This window comes from Oryctolagus cuniculus, chromosome 13 (assembly GCF_964237555.1).
Source record: "Oryctolagus cuniculus chromosome 13, mOryCun1.1, whole genome shotgun sequence".
Lineage (NCBI taxonomy): Eukaryota > Metazoa > Chordata > Mammalia > Lagomorpha > Leporidae > Oryctolagus > Oryctolagus cuniculus.
In genome coordinates, this window is record NC_091444.1 from 101353991 (window position 1) to 101374687 (window position 20697).

General features: G+C 52.9%; 1 protein-coding gene across 21 annotated transcripts in view; it reads left to right on the plus strand.

Moving 5' to 3' along the window:
• SVIL (supervillin) overlaps positions 1-20697 on the plus strand; it is a 202420-nt gene that overhangs the window by 132805 nt on the left and 48918 nt on the right. For 16 of the 21 annotated variants that reach the window (XR_011381724.1, XM_051821616.2, XM_051821617.2 and 13 more), the window contains 10 exons: positions 8002-8082; positions 10359-11267; positions 11638-11808; positions 12509-12543; positions 13447-13508; positions 13765-13904; positions 15931-16026; positions 17943-18186; positions 18468-19044; positions 19842-20064. Coding sequence is in view for 20 of the 21 variants with exons in the window: in XM_051821616.2 (XP_051677576.2) it covers positions 8002-8082; positions 10359-11267; positions 11638-11808; positions 12509-12543; positions 13447-13508; positions 13765-13904; positions 15931-16026; positions 17943-18186; positions 18468-19044; positions 19842-20064 (2538 nt within the window). In the remaining variant the exon portion in view is untranslated. The remainder of the gene's footprint in view (positions 1-8001; positions 8083-10358; positions 11268-11637; positions 11809-12508; positions 12544-13446; positions 13509-13764; positions 13905-15930; positions 16027-17942; positions 18187-18467; positions 19045-19841; positions 20065-20697) is intronic. The other 5 variants (XM_051821605.2, XM_070056063.1, XM_051821623.2 and 2 more) reach the window with 3 other exon arrangements.

A 20697-nucleotide genomic window follows, 5' to 3' on the forward strand; every position in this document is an offset into this window, starting at 1 on the left:
TATGGCGTTGTACTTGCACAAGAATTAGGCTAAAAAGAATGCATAAATCGCAGATTTCTAGAAGGGGGGGGGTGCGTGTGCTTTGCTTTCTGCAGCCAGGGAAGGCGTCCAAGGCCAGGATTCCTAGACAGATGCAGATCACTTCACACGTGTTAGCAAAGTGCCTCCCATGCATCCGCGCAAAGCGGGTGCGAGAGAATGTGTGACGGGCATGACATCCCAATGACTGCAATGAATTGGCCGTAGAGACAGATTTAAAACGGATTCCCATTTGAGTGTGACGCCCCTTAGCTGGAGCTAGGAAGTTCAACTTTCAGGAAGCCTCTGCTGTCTGACTTCCCTTTAGGGGACAGAAAGACACACGAGAGGATACTTTGTAACCCACGACAAGAACAGAAGAAGCCTTGGTGACCTAAATAACCGTAAGGAGGAACAGAGTCATCCGATGTGGCAAAAGTAGCCGCAAGAAACAAAGCGATTTGGAGGCTGAAGCTGCCAAGGGATTTGTCCCATCACTGAAATGCTCTGTCTCATCCCCTAGGCTGCCAAGTGTTTGGGCTGATAAATCTCTGAATTAACTCATTTCCATTTCATTACCCGCTCCTCGCCAGAGGCTGTTTGCTTTCCCTAGCTAAACACGGATGCAGCACTCCTGGAAAAATCCCTGAATAATGTCCCAAAGCTTCTGATGGAAGCAGAGACCCCATGCCGTTTCTGGGTGTGCTCACGCACGGTCACACGGGCACGCACACCGGTGCAGTGCGTCGGGTCTTCAGAAAGTCGTGGAAGCTGTGTGTTAGGGAAAAGCTATGCGTGGGTTTCACAGTGATTTTGCACCCAAATCAACTTACCCGCTAATTCCACTCTATCTTTTATTTTCATTTTCCCCTGAGCTCTTGGAAGCCCCGGAGACAGTATAATCTCTGGGTTCTCCTCCTTCACTGTGCCTTGTGCTATTTGCAAGCTAAATAAGGTGGTATTTCCTGGGTAATCATAAAATTATTTCGTACTCAGTTCGTAGGATGAAGCCTTTTCAGTTCCCTGCTTGATGGATGGATTGAAGCGTAGTGCAGGGTCTTTAGCCCTGAAATCCTGTTCTTTCCCCGGAAACATTCGCTCTGGGGATGGCGTTGGGATGCAGCAGGTTAAGCCGCTGCCCACATGGGCACTGGTCCAACTCTGAGCTGCTCCACTTCCGATCCAGCTCCCTGCTAATGACCTGGGAGGACGGCAGTGGATGGCCCAAGTGCTTGGGCCCTGCCACTTACAGAGCAGACCCAGATGGAGTTTACTGCTGTTTGGAGAGTGAACCAGCAGTCCTCCCTTTCTCCTTGTAACTCTGCCATTCAAATGAATCAATCAAACTTTTCTTCTAAAATGTAAAAAAAAGAAAATTTTTTAAATATTCATTTTATTTATTTGAAAGAGTTACAGAGAGAGGTAGAGACGGAGAGGGAGGTCTTCCATCTGCTGGTTCACTCCCCAGATGGCCACAATGGCTGGAACTGAGCCAATCTGAAGCCAGGAGCCAGGAGCTTCTTCCGAGTCTCCCACATGGGTGCAGGGGCCCAAGGACTTGGGTCATCTTATACTGCTATCCCAGGCCATAGCAGAGAGCTGGATTAGAAGTGGAGCAGGCCAGCGCCACAGCTCACTAGGCTAATCCTCCACCTTGCGGTGCTGGCACACCAGGTTCTAGTCCCGGTCGGGGCGCCGGATTCTGTCCTGGTTGCCCCTCTTCCAGGCCAGCTCTCTGCTGTGGCCAGGGAGTGCAGTGGAGGATGGCCCAAGTGCTTGGGCCCTGCACCCCATGGGAGACCAGGAGAAGTACCTGGCTCCTGCCATCAGATCAGCGCGGTGCGCCGGCCGCAGCGCGCCAGCCGCGGCGGCCATTGGAGGGTGAACCAACGGCAAAGGAAGACCTTTCTCTCTGTCTCTCTCACTGTCCACTCTGCCTGTAAAAAAAAATAAAAAAAAGAAAAGAAAAAAAAAAAGAAGTGGAGCAGCCGGGGCACCCATATGGGATGCTGGCGCTGCAGGCTGGGGCTTTAACCCCCTGTGCCACAGTGCCAGTGCCCAAAAAGAAAAATTTAAAAAGTCACAAAACAGCAAAATAAAATGAGCTCCCACTCCTCCAACCTCCACTCCCCCCCAACCCCATCAAATCAGAGCTCCTGCTGCTACTCCGGAGCCCATAACTTGGGCAGAGTTTGCTACTTTGTGCACCACTCAGCTGGAGAAAGCACCTTGTTAGTTACATCTGCGAGGGGACACCTCCTGTCCCTGCCAGCCCCTGCTGCCCCCTGCCGCCCCACTCTCAATGAACTACATGACTGGCTAGAACGGCAGAGCTCAGGATGCCACTTGAGCAAGTGCCTGGTTCAAGTCCCAACTCCCCCACTTCCTATGCAGCTTCCTGCTCATGCACTCCGTGCCAGGCAGCAAGAGACGGCCCAAGTCCCTGGGCCCCTGCCACCCACATGGGAGACCCAGATGGAGTTCCAGTCTCCTAGATTTAGCCAGGCTGGTGCAGGCATTTGGTGGCTGAACCAGCAGGTGGAACCAGCATCTGGTGGCCGTGTGGCTGTGTCCTCTCGTGGCTGGAGGAGTGCCCGGCTGTGTGTCAGCTCCTGTCCTGCTGCAGGACTCAGGGTCCGGGGTCCTGGAGAGCAGGGCTCAGAGCCACTGTCAGATGACACCCCCCGCCCTCCCCACACACATTTGTTCTGTTCTTGGAATGGAATCATGTTTGCCTCTGAGCGCCTGTGCCCCCAGCACCTGCCCCCCCCACACACACACTCTGCCACCTTTGTACTCTTAAGATATGCCCCAGCCATTCCTTCTCTCTCTCCTTTTACTCTGTTCTCACTGGCAATCCTGGGACAGAGGTCCAGGTCTCGGAGGCTGAAAGCCAAGAGTGACAGAGAGGGAGAGAGACGGAGATCTTCCCACTGCTGGCTCACTGCCCAAATACGCACAACAGCCAGGGTTAGGCCGGGCCGAAGCTAGGAGCCAGGAGCTCTGTCTGTGTCGCTCTCCTGGGTGGCAGGGACCCAAGAACTTGGGCCGTCACCCACTGCCTTCCTAGGCTCATTAGCAGGAAGCTGGATCAGAACTGTCAGAGCCAGGACTCGGTATGGGATATAGACAGTAGCTTAGCCTACTGTGCCACAACTCACCCCCAGTCATTGAATTAAATATTGGCACGGGTGGTGTGTTAGCCTAGTGGTCACCCCCGGTCAGTGAATTAAATATTGGCACGGGTGGTGTGTTAGCTTAGTGGACACCCCCAGTCACTGAATTAAATATTGGCACGGGTGGTGGGTTAGCCTAGTGGTCACCCCCGGTCATTTAATTAAATATTGGCATGGGTGGTGGGTTAGCCCAGTGGTCACCCCCGGTCATTGAATTAAATATTGACATGGGTGGTGGGTTAGCCTAGTGGTCACCCCCGGTCAGTGAATTAAATATTGACATGGGTGGTGGGTTAGCCTAGTGGTTAAGATGCTGATTAACACGACTGTGGCGCTCCTGTGTTCCAAACATGGCCCCGGCTTCTCACTCCAGCCTCCTGCTAACGCAGGCCATGTAGGCCGTGGTGATGACCCGAGCAGTTGGGTCCCTGCCACTCACGTGGGAAACTTGAACTGAGTTTTCAGCTCCTGGGGCTCCAGCCTGGTGCATTCCTAGTCGTTGTGCACAACTGGGGAGTGACTCAGGGGCTGGAAGCTCCTGCACTCACTCACAATAATAAATACATAAATATAAATGACTACCAGCCAACCACGTGCACTAGCTAGAAATTCAGTTCTGTACTCATTTGTATTCGGTTCTTACATGCAAAACTGCTCACAAGCCTGTGTCCTTGCATGTGCACAAAGCATTGGGCAGTTTTTCAAAAACAAGCAACTTTGAACAAATGGCTTCATTTTCCTGAGACACGGAAGCTCACAGCCATTCTGAAGGTGAACGTCTTGTAGTCAGAGGCTGTCCGTAATGAGAGCTGGACCCTCTCGCCTGCCCCCGTGGTGACACAGTGGGACTGTGCTGGGTTTGACTTCAGCATGGGAGCAGGGAGCGCTTTGTCGTCTGTTGGGTCTTGGGATTATAGGGAGGGGAAGGTATCAGTGCATACTCAGGGTTACAGACATCACAGCTCTGGGCTTCTCTGGAAACTTGGAGTTCTTACCTCCTGGTACTATAATTCTCTGCCATCCCCTTGTCACACCAGAAAACGCTCTGTTACCCCTGAAGTCGCTGGTCCCCAGTGACCCTAGGATCCTGCTATGCCCCCTGGAGAGCTGGGAGACCCCACCAAATACGTTCTCTGTGTTGAAGGACTTCAGATGCTTAGCGCCAGGAGTTTATTTCATTTAAACGTCTACTGTAGGGGCAGGGCATTTAGCTTAGGGGTGAAAACACCCACATCCGCCTTCAGAGTACCTTGGCTTGGGTCCCAGTTCAGGCACTACTAATGCAGAGGAAACAATGATGGCTCAAGTAATTGGGACCCCTGCCACCCACATGGGAGACGTGGGTTGAGCTCCAGGCTCCTGGCTTCAGTGGGCATTTGGAGAGAAGACCAGCCAATGGAAGACTTTTCCTTGTCTCTGCCTTTCAAATAGTTACTAATAAAAAACAACTGTTTTAAGAATGAAATATAAACCTGTGCTGGCTGGCGCCGCGGCTCACTTGGCTAATCCTCCACCTGCGGCACCAGTACCCTGGGTTCTAGTCCTGGTTGGGGCGCCAGTTCTGTCCCAGTTGCTTCTCTTCCATTCCAGCTCTCTGCTGTGGCCCGGGAAGGCAGTGGAGGATGGCCCTAGTGCTTGGGCCCTGCACCCGCATGGGAGACTGGGAGGAAACACCTGGCTCCTGGCTTTGGATCGGCGCAGCTCGCCGGCCGTAGTGGCCATTTGGGGGGTGAACCAAAGGACAGAAGACCTTTCTCTCTGTCTCTCTCTCTCTCACTGTCTAACTCTGCCTGTCAAAAAAAAAAAAAATCCTTTGCTTAGCAGTAGGAAAAAAATAAGTATTCATCTGACTGCTGTGTGATGGGCCAATCTTGGGATGCATTAGGAGAGTGAAGGGTTGCCACTACAGGTGGGTAACGGCCCATCTGCACTGTGCGGCGTCAGGTGACATCCGGGCATCTCACTCTAACAGGGCTCTGAGACATTCGGACAAATGAGAATTGTCCGGGAGAAAGTCCACCTTCCCGTCTGCCCTGCCTTCTGGAATTTTCGTACGTGGACTTTCCCCTGTTTCATTAGAAACACAGCCGTCACCAGTCAGCGGAGCCCGGCGCGTGGCCCTGTGTCTGATTCTGCTTTTCCTGGTGTGAATGCTCACCCGGTGTGTTCCGTGTTTGGTGCTCATGCTGACCAAGTTTCATCCTTGCGGGCGAAGGTCATGTTCAGGAAGCTTTAGAACACTTTGCGGTCTTCAGGGCACGCTGTGACTCTCACAGCACCTCGGGGGTGGGCGTGTCCGTGATTGCCCTCCCGCCATGAGCACCTGTCCATCGGTCGCTCCTTCTCCACACTGTGCATTGCCTCCTGTCTTAGCTGCACATGTTTTGTTAAACTGTCCCTGTGTTCAAATACATGTTAAGAAATGGGTCCTTGATCGCTGGAACAAAATGAACTGACATGCACCTTAATTTTCTAGAGGCTGTCACAGAAATTGCTGTGATGCCGGGGACCAGGCAGTGGGGGTAAGCTGCCACCTGCAGCACCTGTGACCCTATGGGCGCCGGTTTGAGTCCTGGCTGCTCCACTTCCGGTCCCACTCCCTGCTGATGGCCTGGGAAAGCAGTAGAAGATGGCCCAAGTGCTTGGGCCCCTGCACCCATGTGGGAGACCTGGAAGAGGCTCCTGGCTCCTGGCTTCAGTCTGGTCCAGCCCTGGCTGTCGTGGCCATTTGGGGAGTGAACCAGCTGATGGATGGTCTCTCTCTCTCTCTCTCTCTCTCTCTCTCTCTTTCTCTAACTCTGCCTTTCAAATAAATCTTTAAGATAGTAAGTTTGAGTGGAGACAGACAGAATGATTACTGGACAAACAACTAAGGAGCAGGACAGGTATCAGGGTTGCGGGAAAATAGCAGGTGTGGCTACAGCTTCTTGCCTCTCACTTGGATCCAAAACTCTGACTACGATGGTTTTAGAAGATTGTTATTTTTTTTTAATATTTGTATGAAAATCAGAGCTACAGAGAGAGGGGCAGAGACAGAAAGAGAGGGAGAGAGATGTTCCAACCACTGGTTCACTTCCCAAATGGCTGCCACAGCCAGGATTGAGCCAAGCTGAAGCCAAGAGCCAGGAGCTTCATCCAGGTCTCCCCTTTGGATGGCAGGAGCCTCAAGCACTTGGGCCACCCTCCACCCCTTTTCCTAGGCCATTAGCAGGGAGCTGGATCGGAAGTGGAGCAGACAGGACACAAACCGGCGCCCATATGGGATGCCGGCATCACAGGTGGAGGCTTTGCCCACTATGCCACAGTGCCAGCCCCATGTGCAGTTAATTTGATTAAATGCTCCTTCTACTCTTGGGAAAGCACTTTGAGCTGCAGCATGTCCCCAGCCTGCTACTGAGGAGCGCTGCACGTAAGCGCATCAGGTTGAGACCTGGTGGATGCTGTAACGAGGAGGCAGGATTTCGGATGCCTCCTTTCTGTACTGGGGGAGGCAGGATTTCCGATGCCTCCTTTCTGTACTGGGTGAGGCCCCAGGTCACTGGTTCCAGTAGCATTCCCGAGCCTTACTGTATCCCTCCCGTTTCCACGCGCTCTCCCTCGCCTCTGATGTTTCTCTGAAGTAGCCGAAGCCTGCTGTGACCAGCGGGTGACAATGGGTGACAGCGCACCTGGCATTCTGTTCTGGGGAGTGCTGAGAAGTGAATGTGCCATCTCGCCTGACAGGGTGCAGGGCTTCCCACGGGTTCACCTCTGCCCAGTCTCAGAACTTATTCAGCTCAATATTTTGTACATAACGGGAGCTCCACAAGCGTCTGTCCATTGGGCTTGAATTATTATTTGTAAGTTTGCATCATGCGGTGATAACAGGGAAGTAGGCAAGGGCAGTAGAAGATGTGATACCACTGATTTCTTCCTATTTATTTCCTTTATTCTATGTGTACTGTTTTGCACGGACACTATTTTTTCTATCTGAATTGAGTTCTTTATGCACACTTAAAAAGTTGATGGGAGAGGTGTGTCCAGAAAACATTATGCATGAAATTTCAACTTTTTTTCATACCAAAATAAACTTAGATGTTCATTTCAATTTTCCACAAACTTTTTGAACTGTGGGGATGGGAAATGGTCTGTAGCCTTTAAAAAAATTTTATTTATTTATTTGAAAGGCAGAGTTACAAAGAGGCAGAAACAGAGAGAGAGAGAGAGAAGTCTTCCATCTGTTGGTTCACTCCCAAATATGGCCACAATGCGGATCCAAAACCGGAAGCCAGGAGCTTCTTCCGGGGCTCCCACATGGGTGCAGGGGCCCAAGGACTTGGGCCATCTTCCACTGCTTTCCCAGGCCAAAGCAGAGAGCTGGATTGGAAGAGGAGCAGCCGGATGCTGGCACCGCAGGCGGTGGCTTTACCCGCTAGGTCACAGTGCTGGCCTGGGTCTGTAGCTGGCCTGGGTCTATAGCTGGCCTGGGTCTGTAGCTTTTGAAATGCTCTCAGGTATTTATGTATCCAGCGTCTTAGGTGAGAATCTTCTTTTTTGGTCAGTGTGACTGTCATAGACTTCTTTTCTCATCTTTTAAAATGATTGAACAACACATGACCCGATGGCTTTGGCTGTATGTATTTCTACATCCTGGTTTTTGGAGTGAGCTGGGTGCCCAGAAAATTCCGCGACGTGGGCATAAATCCTCTAGTGACGTGGGCTTCTCCGAAGCCAGGGCTCGTGGAGCTTTGCAGCTGCGCCCCGAGTCTGCGTGTCTTCTGCTGTGAGCGGACAAACATCTGAAGTTGTGTTTTCTTGTGCCCGGTAGTCTGGGGAGACCCAAACATGAGTGGCTTCTCCAGAAAGATGCCGAGGGCGACACGTCTTCGCTCATCAACTGGCCTTCCAGGTACACCTCGGGTTGCAGCTCCGTGCCTGGTGCTCTCCTGACTGCCTTGCATTCCGCACATCCACGGCCGCTACCGCCGCTTGCCGTCTTGGAGTGACCGTGCACTTGAAACCCCGTGTCCCGTCGGGCGGCACGGCCGGACGTCCCCTTCTCACTGTTTGCTCTTCTCCTCCTGTTGCTCTCACCCGCACCACTTGCACAGTCTCCTCCCTCTGCTTTTCCCTCTTCCCCGATAATCCTGTTGTTGAACCTCTGGCTTCCTCGCTGACTCACAGGGGAGCGGCCAGTGGGGGGCAGCCGTGAGTCAGTCTTGGGTCAGACTAACCAGCCAGTGCCCGCTCTGACCAGGGCGCCCTCTGCCTGGTGCTTCCAGCCTCCTTGTTTTCCCGTCTCCTCCTCCCCAAACCACCAGTAGCTCATTTTCAACAGGGAAATGTAGGTCATGTGAATTCAAAAAGCAGCAAAAAAAAAAAAGCTTGTCATTTCAGTTTCCAAATAGCAAATAGGGGTGGGGGACGACAAGGAAGGGCAGGAGAAGTAAGAATGAGTGAGTCACGGGCAGGACAAAGCACCCACATACCCAGTCCCCAGCGGTCACTTGGCCCTCGGCTGAGGACAACATTCCGATTGTCTGCGATGGGACGCACGCATTCCGCCCGAGAACTTGTCCGCCTCGTAGCCGTCTTGTGATGAGCAAGCATAAACATGGAGGCCTCCCGACACTGGCGAGTCTCCGGGGGAAAGAAATAATAGCTCTTTTCCCTCGGGACTGTGCCTCGTCGCTAGTGAACGTTTTGTGTATGTCTTGAGTGGGTCCGTAGCAAGGATACAGAGGGAGTTCACAGCACAATGAGCAGGGACTGGTGCTGATCAAGCTGAAGGGAGGACTATCCTCCCCACCCCCACCCCCCACACACCACCTCCCGCCCCGTGAGGTCACGTGTCCCACTCAGAAAAGCATTCTTCGTGGCCTTAGCTTCATCCGCAATCAGTAACCCGTCCCCAAACTGGCTGGGTGGCTTCTGCGTTCTCGCCCCGCAGTGTCTCAAAAAGCAAAAGTCAGAATGAGGTAGCAGGGACAGAAGTCACGTGCTTTGCAGAGATCGCGACACCTGTGTCACCATGTCCCCATAGAAGGGAATAGCAGAGATGTTGCCACGACGTGGCCGAGGCAGGATTTGAACTGAGGTCTCCTGGGACCCCCACAGCCAGAGCTCCAGGACGGGACATGTATCTGTCACTTTGAAATGCATTTCAGGTCTGCGCTCAGGTGTTTAAAGACTCTAGGAACAGCTAGTAGACTAGTTCTTAGCTAAGGTGGTGAGGGGTAGGGGATGGTCATGAACGCATCCAAGACACCTTTTCTCTAACCTTGTTTTGGTGCTACAGTTGTCAGCAATGGTGTCCACAGTGGCCCTGCGTGTCTTAGACACGAATGCATGCAAAGCTTGGGAATGCTTCGGAAGAGAGGTGACTGTTGTTGCATCTTGAGCCTGCTAAAGTGCACAGAGCCTGATAGAACGCACTCCTCCGCAGGAGACAGGAGATGACGGTGTTCCGTCCACAGGTGCATGCATGCCTGCGACCCCCCCACATAGCTCTGCGTGTGGGAAACTGACAGACCCAGGCGGGCACCTGCCTCATTCCTCTTCTCCAGCGGGGTGTTTGAATGAATGTTTCTCTGGCTTTGGATTATTTATGCAGTCAGAAGGGACCGGGTCGCCCCCCGGGACAGCAACTGACCCCTGTGCAGCTCTGTAAGCCGTAGTCAGCTTGTGCACCGTGTGGGCGTCCGAACGCGAGTCTGGAAATTTAACTCGAGGTCCTTGTTTTGGGAGGGGGCTCTTCCTGGACCCGCACTGCGGTACCTGGATTTGTTACCCACCTCTGGCTCCCAGTTCCAGCGTCCTGCTCATGCAGACCCTGGGAGGCCAGGTGGCGGCTCAAGTAGTTGGGATCCTACCACCCACATAGGAGACCTGGATTGAAATCCTGGCTCCCAGCTTCAGCCCAGCCTCCAAACCTGCCATTCTGGGCGTCTGGGGAGTGAGCAGTCAATGGGAGCACCCTGTCTCTCTCCTCTTTCAAGTAAACAGATCAGTCATCCTCCTGGCAAGGTGGGGGCTTCTGGCATTAGTCCCCAACGTGCCTTCCCACAAGCGCTGCTCTCTCTGGGGTCAATTTCCACCTGCTGATAATCCGTGGCCCTCGCATGCTGTCGCCCCACGACGTGGTTCCTTGAACTCTGCAACTTAAATCCTTTTTCTCTCTTCAAGAGTTAAGGTTAGAGAAAAGCTGGTGAAAGAGGAGAGTGCCCGCAGCAGCCCCGACCATGCCTCAGAGGCCCTGTCTCAGAGGAGACACCAGCCAGTGCCAGGCCAGTACCTTTCCTTTCCGTCAGAACACTCGGCCTTTGACAGGGTGGCCAGCAGGGTGGCTGGCTCCGCCCGACAGCCCATGCGAGGCTGCATCCAGCCGGCAGATCCCGGCCACACCGCCCAGCTGGCCACCTCGGAAGCCCCAGAGAGCGGATCTGAGTGCAGCTGGGCGGGATCGGCTGCCCAGAGCGTCTCCAGGCCTCCCGCCTTGAAGGTTCTGGAAGGGGAGAGGAAGGGCGTCGCCACACTCCAAGTCTGTGAGTCTGAAGCAGACGAAGATACGCTCAGGCAGAGCGGGAAAGAGGATACCCTCGGGCAGAGCCGGAAAACGCTCTTGACCTTGGAAGACAGCGGGCCGGAGAGGGGCCCGGAAGCGCTCTCTGCACTGGAGGACCCTGCAAAGCCGGCCCCTGGCGCAGTCACCTTGGAGCATCAGAATGATCTAGAAAGCCTGCCGCCGCCCCCTGCCGCTGAGCGCCAGCCCCCTGAGAGAACGGCCCGGAGCGAGGTGGTCTTGTACGTTCAGAGCAAGCCCACGTCCCCAGACGCCCAGCCAGCCGGCCGCACACAGGAGGCGTCTGCGAGGAAGCACCGGGTCCGCACGCGCTCGCTGTCCGACTTCACGGGCCCGGCTCAGCTCCAAGCCTTCCAGGGCAGAGACCCAGCGCCCAGGCGAGGGCTGGAGCCGCAGAGTTCCAAGGCCGAAGGGCCCTGTGCCGAACTCGGCCTGTTGGACACCAAGGTCTCTGTCGCCCAGCTCCGAAACATGTTTCTGGAGTCGGCCAGTGCCAGCAAGAAAAGCGAACTGTAGGTGATGTCCCCGACGCTCTCACCGTGTGTCACTTGCACGTCCCTTGCAGAACTGTGCACTTGTCAGCCTCAGCCTGTGTCGTGTCCTGCGTTGAATCTGTTAGCTTAGCTCGCAAGTGTGTGCAGGGCAGGTGCAGGAAGTAGCTCCAACACTACCATCTGCTTCTGCCTACTAATGGGGAGTTTGAAGAGGGGGTGGTGGGCTTGCGGCACCTCCCCTGTGCGTGGTGAGAGGCATGGCGAGGGGTGCAGCGGGGTCTCTGCCTGGCCTCGTTGAGATACAGAAACCTCAGCTTTCTTCTCCTCTCTGTCTTCCTCTTCTCTCCCCCTGCCCCGCTCTGTCCTCCGTGCCCTGGGATTCTCAAAGCCCTGCCCGGGCGGAGAGGTCAACCAGAGGAGCTAGCTCGCCCGCCGGCGTGGAACGGGAGAGAGGGTCCCGGAAACCAAGACGCTACTTTTCTCCGGGTGAAAGTAGAAAAACTTCTGAGAGATTTAGAACTCAACCCATAACGTCAGCAGAGCGCAAGGAGTCGGATAGGTAGGCGTGGGTCTCTGTGCCGTAGGCTGGGAGCGCGCCGGAGAGAGCAGGGCTTTCCTCCGTGGGTGTCAGTGCTGTCTGGAGAGGATGCTGGTGGTTCTGTAGTTCTTCCAGCTGATCTGTAAGGCATATTTGCTTGGCTTCTTCACGCGTACTTCCAAACAGCATTGGCCTTGATGACGCTGTTGCATTCGGATGGTAGGAAAGCAAGAAGCGTTACTTTTCTTCATTGACTTTTTTTTTCCCCTTTATGCTCTTGTTAAATTAAAACTGGAACTGTGTCGTCACCGGATCTCACAGTGAAAATAACTAAGGAATTTTATTGAATATTCATTTTACGATAAGTCCCTACTTGTATTGAGTTTTTAATGTCACATTCTCCTAATAGAAATAAGGTGTGGCTAAGCATTAATGATCACTCGTGTTGAATGACTTGTTCTGGACCCTGGCTTTTTCTCCGTGAGGAGTGCACTGGAGTGGGGTTGTGCACACACACACAATGCCAGTGTCGGTTAACAACCATCCATGTGTACTCACAACTACCACCAGGGTGAGGCTGGTGTACTTGGTTCTTCCTGTGCGTTTGTTCATTCAGATAACCTGACTGCATTGCCCTTTTTGCATTTAAGATACTGTTTTATTTGGAACGTCAACTCGCATCAGCTAACGGTTTCTTCTTGTTTGCTGCTGTCTTTCCTAGGTGTACTTCAAATTCAGAAGTGCCAACTGTAGAAGGCGAGTACCTGTTTCCTTCCATTATGCCGTCTACCCTCATCTAGATTAGATGGAACAGAAAAAGCGTTTGCCATTTGAGAGACGATTAGAGAGAGCATCGATTTCTTACTTTGCTGCAAGTTAATCTTTCTGTGAATATCATCAAACCTGGTGGGAATTTCTCAAATCACTTTGCCTTGATTTTTGAGCAGAGGTGGTTAAACCTGGAGTGAAAATATTAAAAAAGAAAAAAGATGGCCGGCACCGCGGCTCACTAGGCTAATCCTCCGCCTTGCGGCGCCGGCACACCGGGTTCTAGTCCCAGTCGGGGCGCTGGATTCTGTCCCGGTTGCCCCTCTTCCAGGCCAGCTCTCTGCTGTGGCCTGGGAGTGCAGTGGAGGATGGCCCAAGTGCTTGGGCTCTGCACCCCATGGGAGACCAGGAGAAGCACCTGGCTCCTTCCATCGGATCAGCGCGGTGCGCCAGCCGCAGTGCGCCGGCCGCGGCGGCTATTGGAGGGTGAACCAATGGCAAAGGAAGACCTTTCTCTCTGTCTCTCTCTCTCACTGTCCACTCTGCCTGTCAAAAAAAGAGAAAAAAAAAAAGAAAGAAAAGAAAAAAGAAATCAACTGATTGGAACCAAAGAAGTAGGTTTTTCAGGTTCCGGTGGTGCACACGAAGAAGAGAAGTTGCTTCCACCAAGTCTTTTCTTAGCTCTCAGTACAGCTCTGCGGTGGAAATCCACCGTCTGTGTGGGGTTGGGTGTGGTTGGCTGTCCATTGCCATGGGCTCTCTGGGAGGGAAGATACTGCCAGTGACGATGTGACCACGCCGGTTCTGACCAGGTCAGCTGCGGGCAAGTCTTCAGAGTCGTGTCTTCCGTGTTTCTAATGATGCTGTCTCCCTTGTGGCTTCATTTCACAGATGAAGAGAAGGTGGATGAACGGGCCAAGCTGAGTGTGGCTGCCAAGAGACTCCTGTTCAGGGTAAGGTGTGCGCACCTGCGTGCCAGGTGTGCCCCACCGAGGCGGGGGTGAGCAGCGAGCACGCAGGCTCCAGCCCCTTGGGGCTCTTCTCTTCCTGTGCGGTGACTAGGAGCCCACCCTGCCACTCCCGCCGGTGGCACTGGGTCTCGCCCATGGAGAGCAGGACCCCCCTGGCTGCCCCCCACCCGCACCCGCACCCCGTTTCTCTTCTTCTTGAGCGTGTAAGGATCGCACGCGTCTCCGTCTCCGACTGCAGGAAATGGAGAAGTCCTTCGAAGAGCCACAGGTTCCCAAGCGACGCTCCCGGAACGCCGCGGTGGAGCAGCGGCTGCGGCGCCTGCAGGACCGGTCCCGCACGCAGCCGGTCACCACCGAGGAGGTGGTCATCGCGGCCACGTAAGTCCCGCCCACCCGGGTGCGGGGAGGGGCGCTCTGCGCTGGGCTGGTGCAGGCGGGGAAGCCACAGAGGAGTTGGTAGGTCGGGATGGCTTAGCTGCAGTCTCTTGATAGACTTTCCACTCATGGAAGCTTCTGGAAGATCATGGTGGGGAGGTTGTGGACTTGTTTTTATCCATGCATTTTCCTTCTAAAATCTCTTTCACCGCGAGAAAAATTAAACCTTGAAAGCGGATGAATCACAGTGAACCCGGTGTCAACCCTTATCGGTCCCTAGCTGGTCTCTCCGTCCACTCCCCACTGTCTCCTGCCTTATTTCTGATCAGATCTTCTCATTTCGGCTATAGATGCTGCACTAGGAATCTAAAAGAGGTTCGTTTTGTTTTCAGATAATCGCCAGAAATGTTTTCAGATTAATTGGCAGTTTGAAAATGCACCAAGCTTCCGTTTTGAGTTACACAAAGCTACTTCAAATAGTTGATGGAAAATGGAATTAAAACCTAAGCTCATTTTGTTGCAAAACTGTTTTAAATCCATGCATATCAGATGTCTTCCAAAAGTTCATGGAAAACGCACATTATGAAAACCCTATGCCTGCATTTCAACATTTTTGACACCAAAATAAGCTTATTTTGGAATCCCATTTTCCCACAGACTTTTTAAAGTATCATTGTATCTTCAAATGCATTCAAAATTAACTTCCCAAAGGAGTCATTTAAAGATCATTGCTTCAGGGACCAGTGCTGTGGTGTAGCAGGTAAAACCGCCACCTACCGCACTGGCATCCCATGTGGCCACCGGTTCAAATCCCAGCTGCTCCACTTCCAGTCCAGCTCTTTGCTATGGCCTGGGAAAGCAGTGGAAGACAGCCCAAGTGCTTGGGCCCCTGCACCCACATGGGAGACCCGGAAGAAGCTCCTGGCTCTGGCTTTGGATCGGCCCAGCCCCAACCCTTGCGGCCATCTGGGGAGTGAACCAACGGATGGAAGACCTCTCTCTCTGTCTCTCTTTGTCTGTAACTCTACCACTCCAAAAAAAAATCTTTCTTTATAAAAGATTATTGCTTCAATCAAGGGAAACTTTTTGTTTGGCTTTATTTAAAAGATTTATTTGTTTATTCAGCAGGTAGAGTCACAGAGGTTTTCCATCTGCTGGTTCACTCCCCCAGTGGCCACAACAGCCAGGGGCTGATCCAATGCCAGGAGCCCAGAATGCCATCTGGGTCTCCCATTGGGCGGCAGGGAGTCAAACCTTTGGGGCCATCTTCTGCCGCCTTCCCAGGTGCATTGGCAGGAAACATATGGGAAGTGGAGCAGCTGGGACTCGAACCCGTGCTCCCCCTGCTGCACCACAACGCTGGCCCGCTGTGTTTGTATTTTACAAACTGTTGTGTGCTTCCCACGGACCCAGGCACGTGCTTCCTGAACAAAAGAAACCTCACCTCACCCAGGCCAGCCCCATCCCCAGAGGGCCCCGCCTCCACTCTCTTCCCAAGAGGTCCCTCAATTTCTTGGTGCATTGGTGGATAAGTACATTCTGGTACTAAGCACTCTTAGTAAATCCACATGTTAAAAAAAAAAAAAAGCTTGAGTGGCGGATATAAAATAAGCAGCTCTCCAAGGATGCCAAACAATAAATAGGATGAAAAACGGTCACCTCTTGAGACTTGGAAGGGGCTATTTCTGATGTGCTGATCAGTTATCTGAGGACAGATCGGGACCAGTGTCCCGAAACACATGTAGGAGCTGCTGCTGGCTACTTTTAGCTTCTGTAAACTCCTTTTTTTAAAACCGGGACATCGATCCTAAATTTGACTTCCTAAGTTGGTGATTGCTGTTCAAGTTCTCTTGTGATTCTGTCTGACGGCCCTCTCCCCCGCCCCGCCGCCCCGAAGCGAATCATTTTTAGTAAAACACTTGCCGGTTTTTGAATTGACCCTTTTCTGAGTTTACGACGTTGCTTTCCTTCACGCCTGTCTCCTTCTCTGTCCTTATGCGTGTTCCTTCTTTGGTCGTTGCTTTTGTAGTGATCCTATCCCTGCTTCCTGCGCTGGGGTCGCCCACCCCGTAATGGCCAGACCGCCCAGCCCCACTGTAGCTAGGAGCACGGTGCCACCTGCCAGGTACTGGACAGAAAGAGATGCATGGGGCTCCCAGGGCCACAGAGCCGGGCAGCAGAGGTGCCCCAGAGCCCTGAGTGCCCGTCGTGTGTGTGTGTGACGAGCTGATCAGTACAGTGAGTCGTTGCGACATGTGTGGCGTTTCTGTCCTGTCCACGTGCGAGTGGCCTGCATGAGAAACATCTGGTCCACCCACTGAATCCTGTGTTGCCATGAGGGTCACACTAACTCACTCACCCGTGTGTGTTCTCTTCCTGTTTTTCCATAATCCCCGTGACCCCTGAAGAATGTCATCCTTCGTCTAAAAACACTGACGCTTAATGAAAATTAACAGGGAAATGGGGGCGTTAACATCAGTGTTGAAGGTTTCAGACTCACTTTTCTTAAAACGTAGACATCCGGATGAGGGGATCTTCTCAAAGTTCATGGGAAGCGTGAATTATGAAAGAATTAGCTGTTGATGTCAGAAGCCGTTCGCACTGCAATAAACTTCTCTTTTGATTCCATTTTTATTCCATGAACTTTTTGAAGGACCCTCCTATGTGTTAAAAATAACCCTTCCTGTTTGGAATTTATAGAGAGACAGTGCTGTTATATTTTGGAACTGAGCAAATAATTGAGAGCATATGATTATATTCTGTTTTGAATTGTGGTGTTTTAAAAAGTTATGTCCTTAAGCCATGGCAATACCCAGTTGGTTGTGCTGTCATGGGGCCAAAATGCAAAGGCTAGACAAATAGGACTTAAAAAGGGTGGGGGGTGAAATGGCAGGGCAGGAGGAGGAGAGCCGGCATCGCCCGGAGGAGAGTGTAGTTGCGCTCTCTCTCTGTGTCCTGAGGCTCAAAAGTGTGCGCTCAGGTTACCTTGTCTCCGCCTCCCTGCACACCTGCCCACAGAGACGGCGTGATGCTCTGCATAATATCCTTGCCCGCTCAGAATCGCACGTGCTCGAGGCACAGCTATGCCGTCCCGGAAACCTAATCAGAGTCTCAGAAACTTTGTCCGCTTTACAGCCTCCTGATAATTACAGGTCTAAGTATCTTTTTAAAAAAAAAAAAAAAAAGATTTATTTATTTATTTGAGAGGCAGACAGAGAAGTCTTCCATCTACTGGTTCATTCCTGAAATGGCCGCAATGGCTAGAGCTGAGCTGATCCAAAGCCAGGAGCCAGGAGCTTCTTCCTGGTCTCCCGTGTGGGTGCAGGGACCCAAGGACTTGGGCCCTCTTCTACTGCTTTCCCAGGCCATAGCAGAGAGCTGGATGGGAAGAGGAGCAGCTGGGACTCGAACTGGCACCATATGGGATGCTGGCACTGCAGGTGGCAGCTTTACCCGTACGCCACAGCGCTGGCCCCTCCAAGTACCTTTTTAAAAACTAGTAGAAACTTGAGAGAGGAAGTACCCTTGTGCTACCTGGAAAAGACGAAAGAATCCTCAAAATCAAACTGTTGGTGTTCAGCGAGTGCACAGCAAAAGCCTTTGCTACAGGTGCCATTGCTAGCAGGTGGCTGTATTGCTGCCCAGTTTTGTAAGATGGAAAAACATAAAGACGGCTTTCTGAACCATATCTCTGTCTGAGAGAGCCACAGTGTCACACTCAGGATGCCTGTTAGCCTCTGGTGCTAACAATGCAGCCTCCCTCCCTCCCCGAGACGAGGAGCAGCTAAGCCGCCTTTAGTTCCTGAGATAGGCCATCCAGAGTTCAGCAATCATTCGAGAACCGCCAAAGAATTGACAGTGAGGACCGCCCCAAGCTGCCCTGTCTCTGACAGCCCAAACAGCTGCCTGCCCTTGTCTTACGTTTCTGTAAAGGGACGAAATCAGCCCTTCGCCACGCCAAGTGCCCCTCATCCATCCAAGGAGCAGGGAGGGGGCTCCTGTTTGTTTCTCTCGGCGCCCCTGACTTGTGCTTGCTTCTAGGTTGCAGGCGTCCGCCCAGCAGAAGACCGTAGCCAGGGACCAGCCGAACGAGGGCAAAGATGCTGCCGAACTGGGAGAACCTGACTCCTCCACTCTCAGCTTAGCAGAGAAGTTGGCCTTGTTTAACAAACTGTCCCAGCCGGTCTCCAAAGCCATTTCGACCCGCAACAGAATAGACCTGAGGCAGAGGCGAATGAACGCTCGCTACCAGACCCAGCCCGTCACCCTGGGAGAGGTGGAGCAGGTGCGTGCCCAAGTAGGGGCTAGGCAGGTAAGCTGTGTTACCCGTGGCGGGGGAGGTAAGAAGTTTGTTGACCCCTGGAAAAATAAAGAAAGAAACAACCAGGCCAGGTATGCTTCCCTTTTCTTTGTTTTTATACTTTGTTGCAAATCATCTGGGAGTAGAAAAAAGCCTGCGTTCACTGTTTGCCTGCTTTGTCGGCCAGCAGACTGTTTAATGAGCTGCGATAGGCAGCATTGTTCTGTGCCTCACTTTTTTTTTTTTTTTGGCTTTGTAACTTGCAGGTGCAGAGCGGGAAGCTCATCCCTTTCTCGCCTACCGTGAACACATCCGTGTCCACCGTGGCCTCCACCGTGCCTCCCACGTACGCCGGGGATCTGCGGGCGAAGCCCCCCGTGGATGAGATCCTGAGTGCCGCTGAGCACAAGTGTCCTTCTGTGCCGGAAAGTGCCGATTCTCCCGTGAGGAGCATTCTGAAGCCGCATGCCTGGCAGCCCGCCGTGGAGGGGAGTGGGAGCAGAGGAATGTCGCGAGAACGCAGAGAGACGGAGAGCAGCAGGGCTTTGGCGGTGGGGGACAGTGGTGTTAGGAAGGTGGGGGCCAGCGAGGGCGCAGAGCCTGCCTACCCCGTCCCGAGCAGAGGCAGGGAAGGGGACATCCCCAGGGAGCCCCCGTATGCAGTGCCTAGAAGAGGGAGCCTGGAACCGGCTGCTCCTGCCACTGCCCATCTTGGTGAGGAACTGAAGGAATTTTCCACTGCGAAAAGCAGTGCCCAGGGGTACGTGGACTTGAACGACAGGCAGCCCTTTGAAGAGAAGGTGGATGTGGAGGATCTGCCCAGAAGAAAGTTTTCGCTAAGAGGTAAATGACGCCTGCCCCTCGGGGTTTAGCAACCGGCTGGCTGGCTTTTTAGTTTCTGCTTGATCGGTTGCATGGGTTTTGATTCCTTTTGACTCAGTTGCAGGGCAGGGTACACCCAGTGCTGGTATCAAGGGTCAAAACCAGTCTCTTCTCCCAGACTTCTCTTCTTCCTGAATCCGTCCTGTTCGGTGGATTAATCAGTTCTTCGGCAATAAAATGCCTGAAGCTCTGTCACCCAGCTTTATCATGGTTTCCGATGGCACTGGCCAGCTAGCCTAACTCACACCGCTGGTTGGTGTGTTGGCCCCTTTGAGAAGCTGATGGCCCAGCAGGGCCAGGGATGGGCGAGCCCCCCCACCCCCCAAATAAGAACTTGAACCCAGGCTCAGTCCCTCTTTCCCCACTCGTGCTGGCCAGGCTGGCGCGCTGTGTTTACATAAAGTGCTGGCCGCGTGACTTCTAGCAAGGGCTTCAGTTTGCTAGGATAGCACATTGGGAATGCAAAAGGACTGTTTTGGAGATGTGGAGACATTCCACAGTGCGGGAGTCAAGCCCACTTGACTGAGCATGCCCAGGCTGGTGGTCACAAAGCCATTCGCTCTGTGGGGCGATCCACTGGGAAGTCTTGATTTTTCTCTCCCAGTGGAGCGTGCTACCAATTTGCATAAATCCAAGTGGGTGGGACACTCTGCGTGTACCCAGGGTTGACCTCCAAGGGCTGCACTTTTGGGGGTTAACGGCCAGAAGCACGCTTCCCTAGAGGAGGTCCGTCCTGACGTGGCTCCCTGTGTCTCCAGAGTTCAGGGAACCCACTTACGAGCAGACAGAGGCGGTTGATGGGAAAGCTGTGGCTCCGCCCGCAGCCGCCGCGTCCTGGAAGCAGCAGGATTCCCCAGAACAGCTCCAGGAGAAGTGCTATAAGAACCCGTGCGCCATGTTCGTTGCTGGAGAGATCAAGGCGCCAGCTGCCGAGGGGGCCGCCGTGGAGTCGCCCAACAAGACCATGTCTATCAAAGAAAGGTACCACCTTGGGGTTGGGAAGCAGCCTTTGTGTGGAGGGAGGGAGGGGGCAGCATGGTTGTGTGGCCACGAGATGAAAACGGTGAACTTAGCCACCCGAGGGGATATGCGGTCAACCTCGCATGGTTCTGGAACGGGGAGGGATTTGCGATGGAACTGGAATCCCCTCGCAGTTGGTTTGCTGGTGCCCACAGAGTGACCCTGGAAGATACAAATAGACTTCTCCTCTCCTCCTCTGAGATACAAATAGACTTTTCCTCGCCTTGTCTGTCTGTGGTCCCAGTTTCTTTTTTTTACATTAGCTTCTTTGTTCAGCTAGTGGTATCAGCTCTTTGCCTTTGGATATACCTGGGGGCACAAACCACTGTGACTGTTTGTAACATACAAGGAGAGTCCCAAAAGTTCATGGAAAGTGGAATGAAAAGATAAATTTGTTTTGGTGCCAAAAAAAAAAAAAAAAAAAAATTTGAAATCCCTGCACAGTTTTCCATAAGACAGATTTTCCGTGAACTTTTCCAAGACCCTGCGTGTGTGTAGAGGGAATGAAGATAAACTTCTGTGTGTCATATGCTTCTCAGAGATTCGAATCTGGGCTCCCTTTGGCTTTACAGGAAGTAAATTGGATGACTTCTG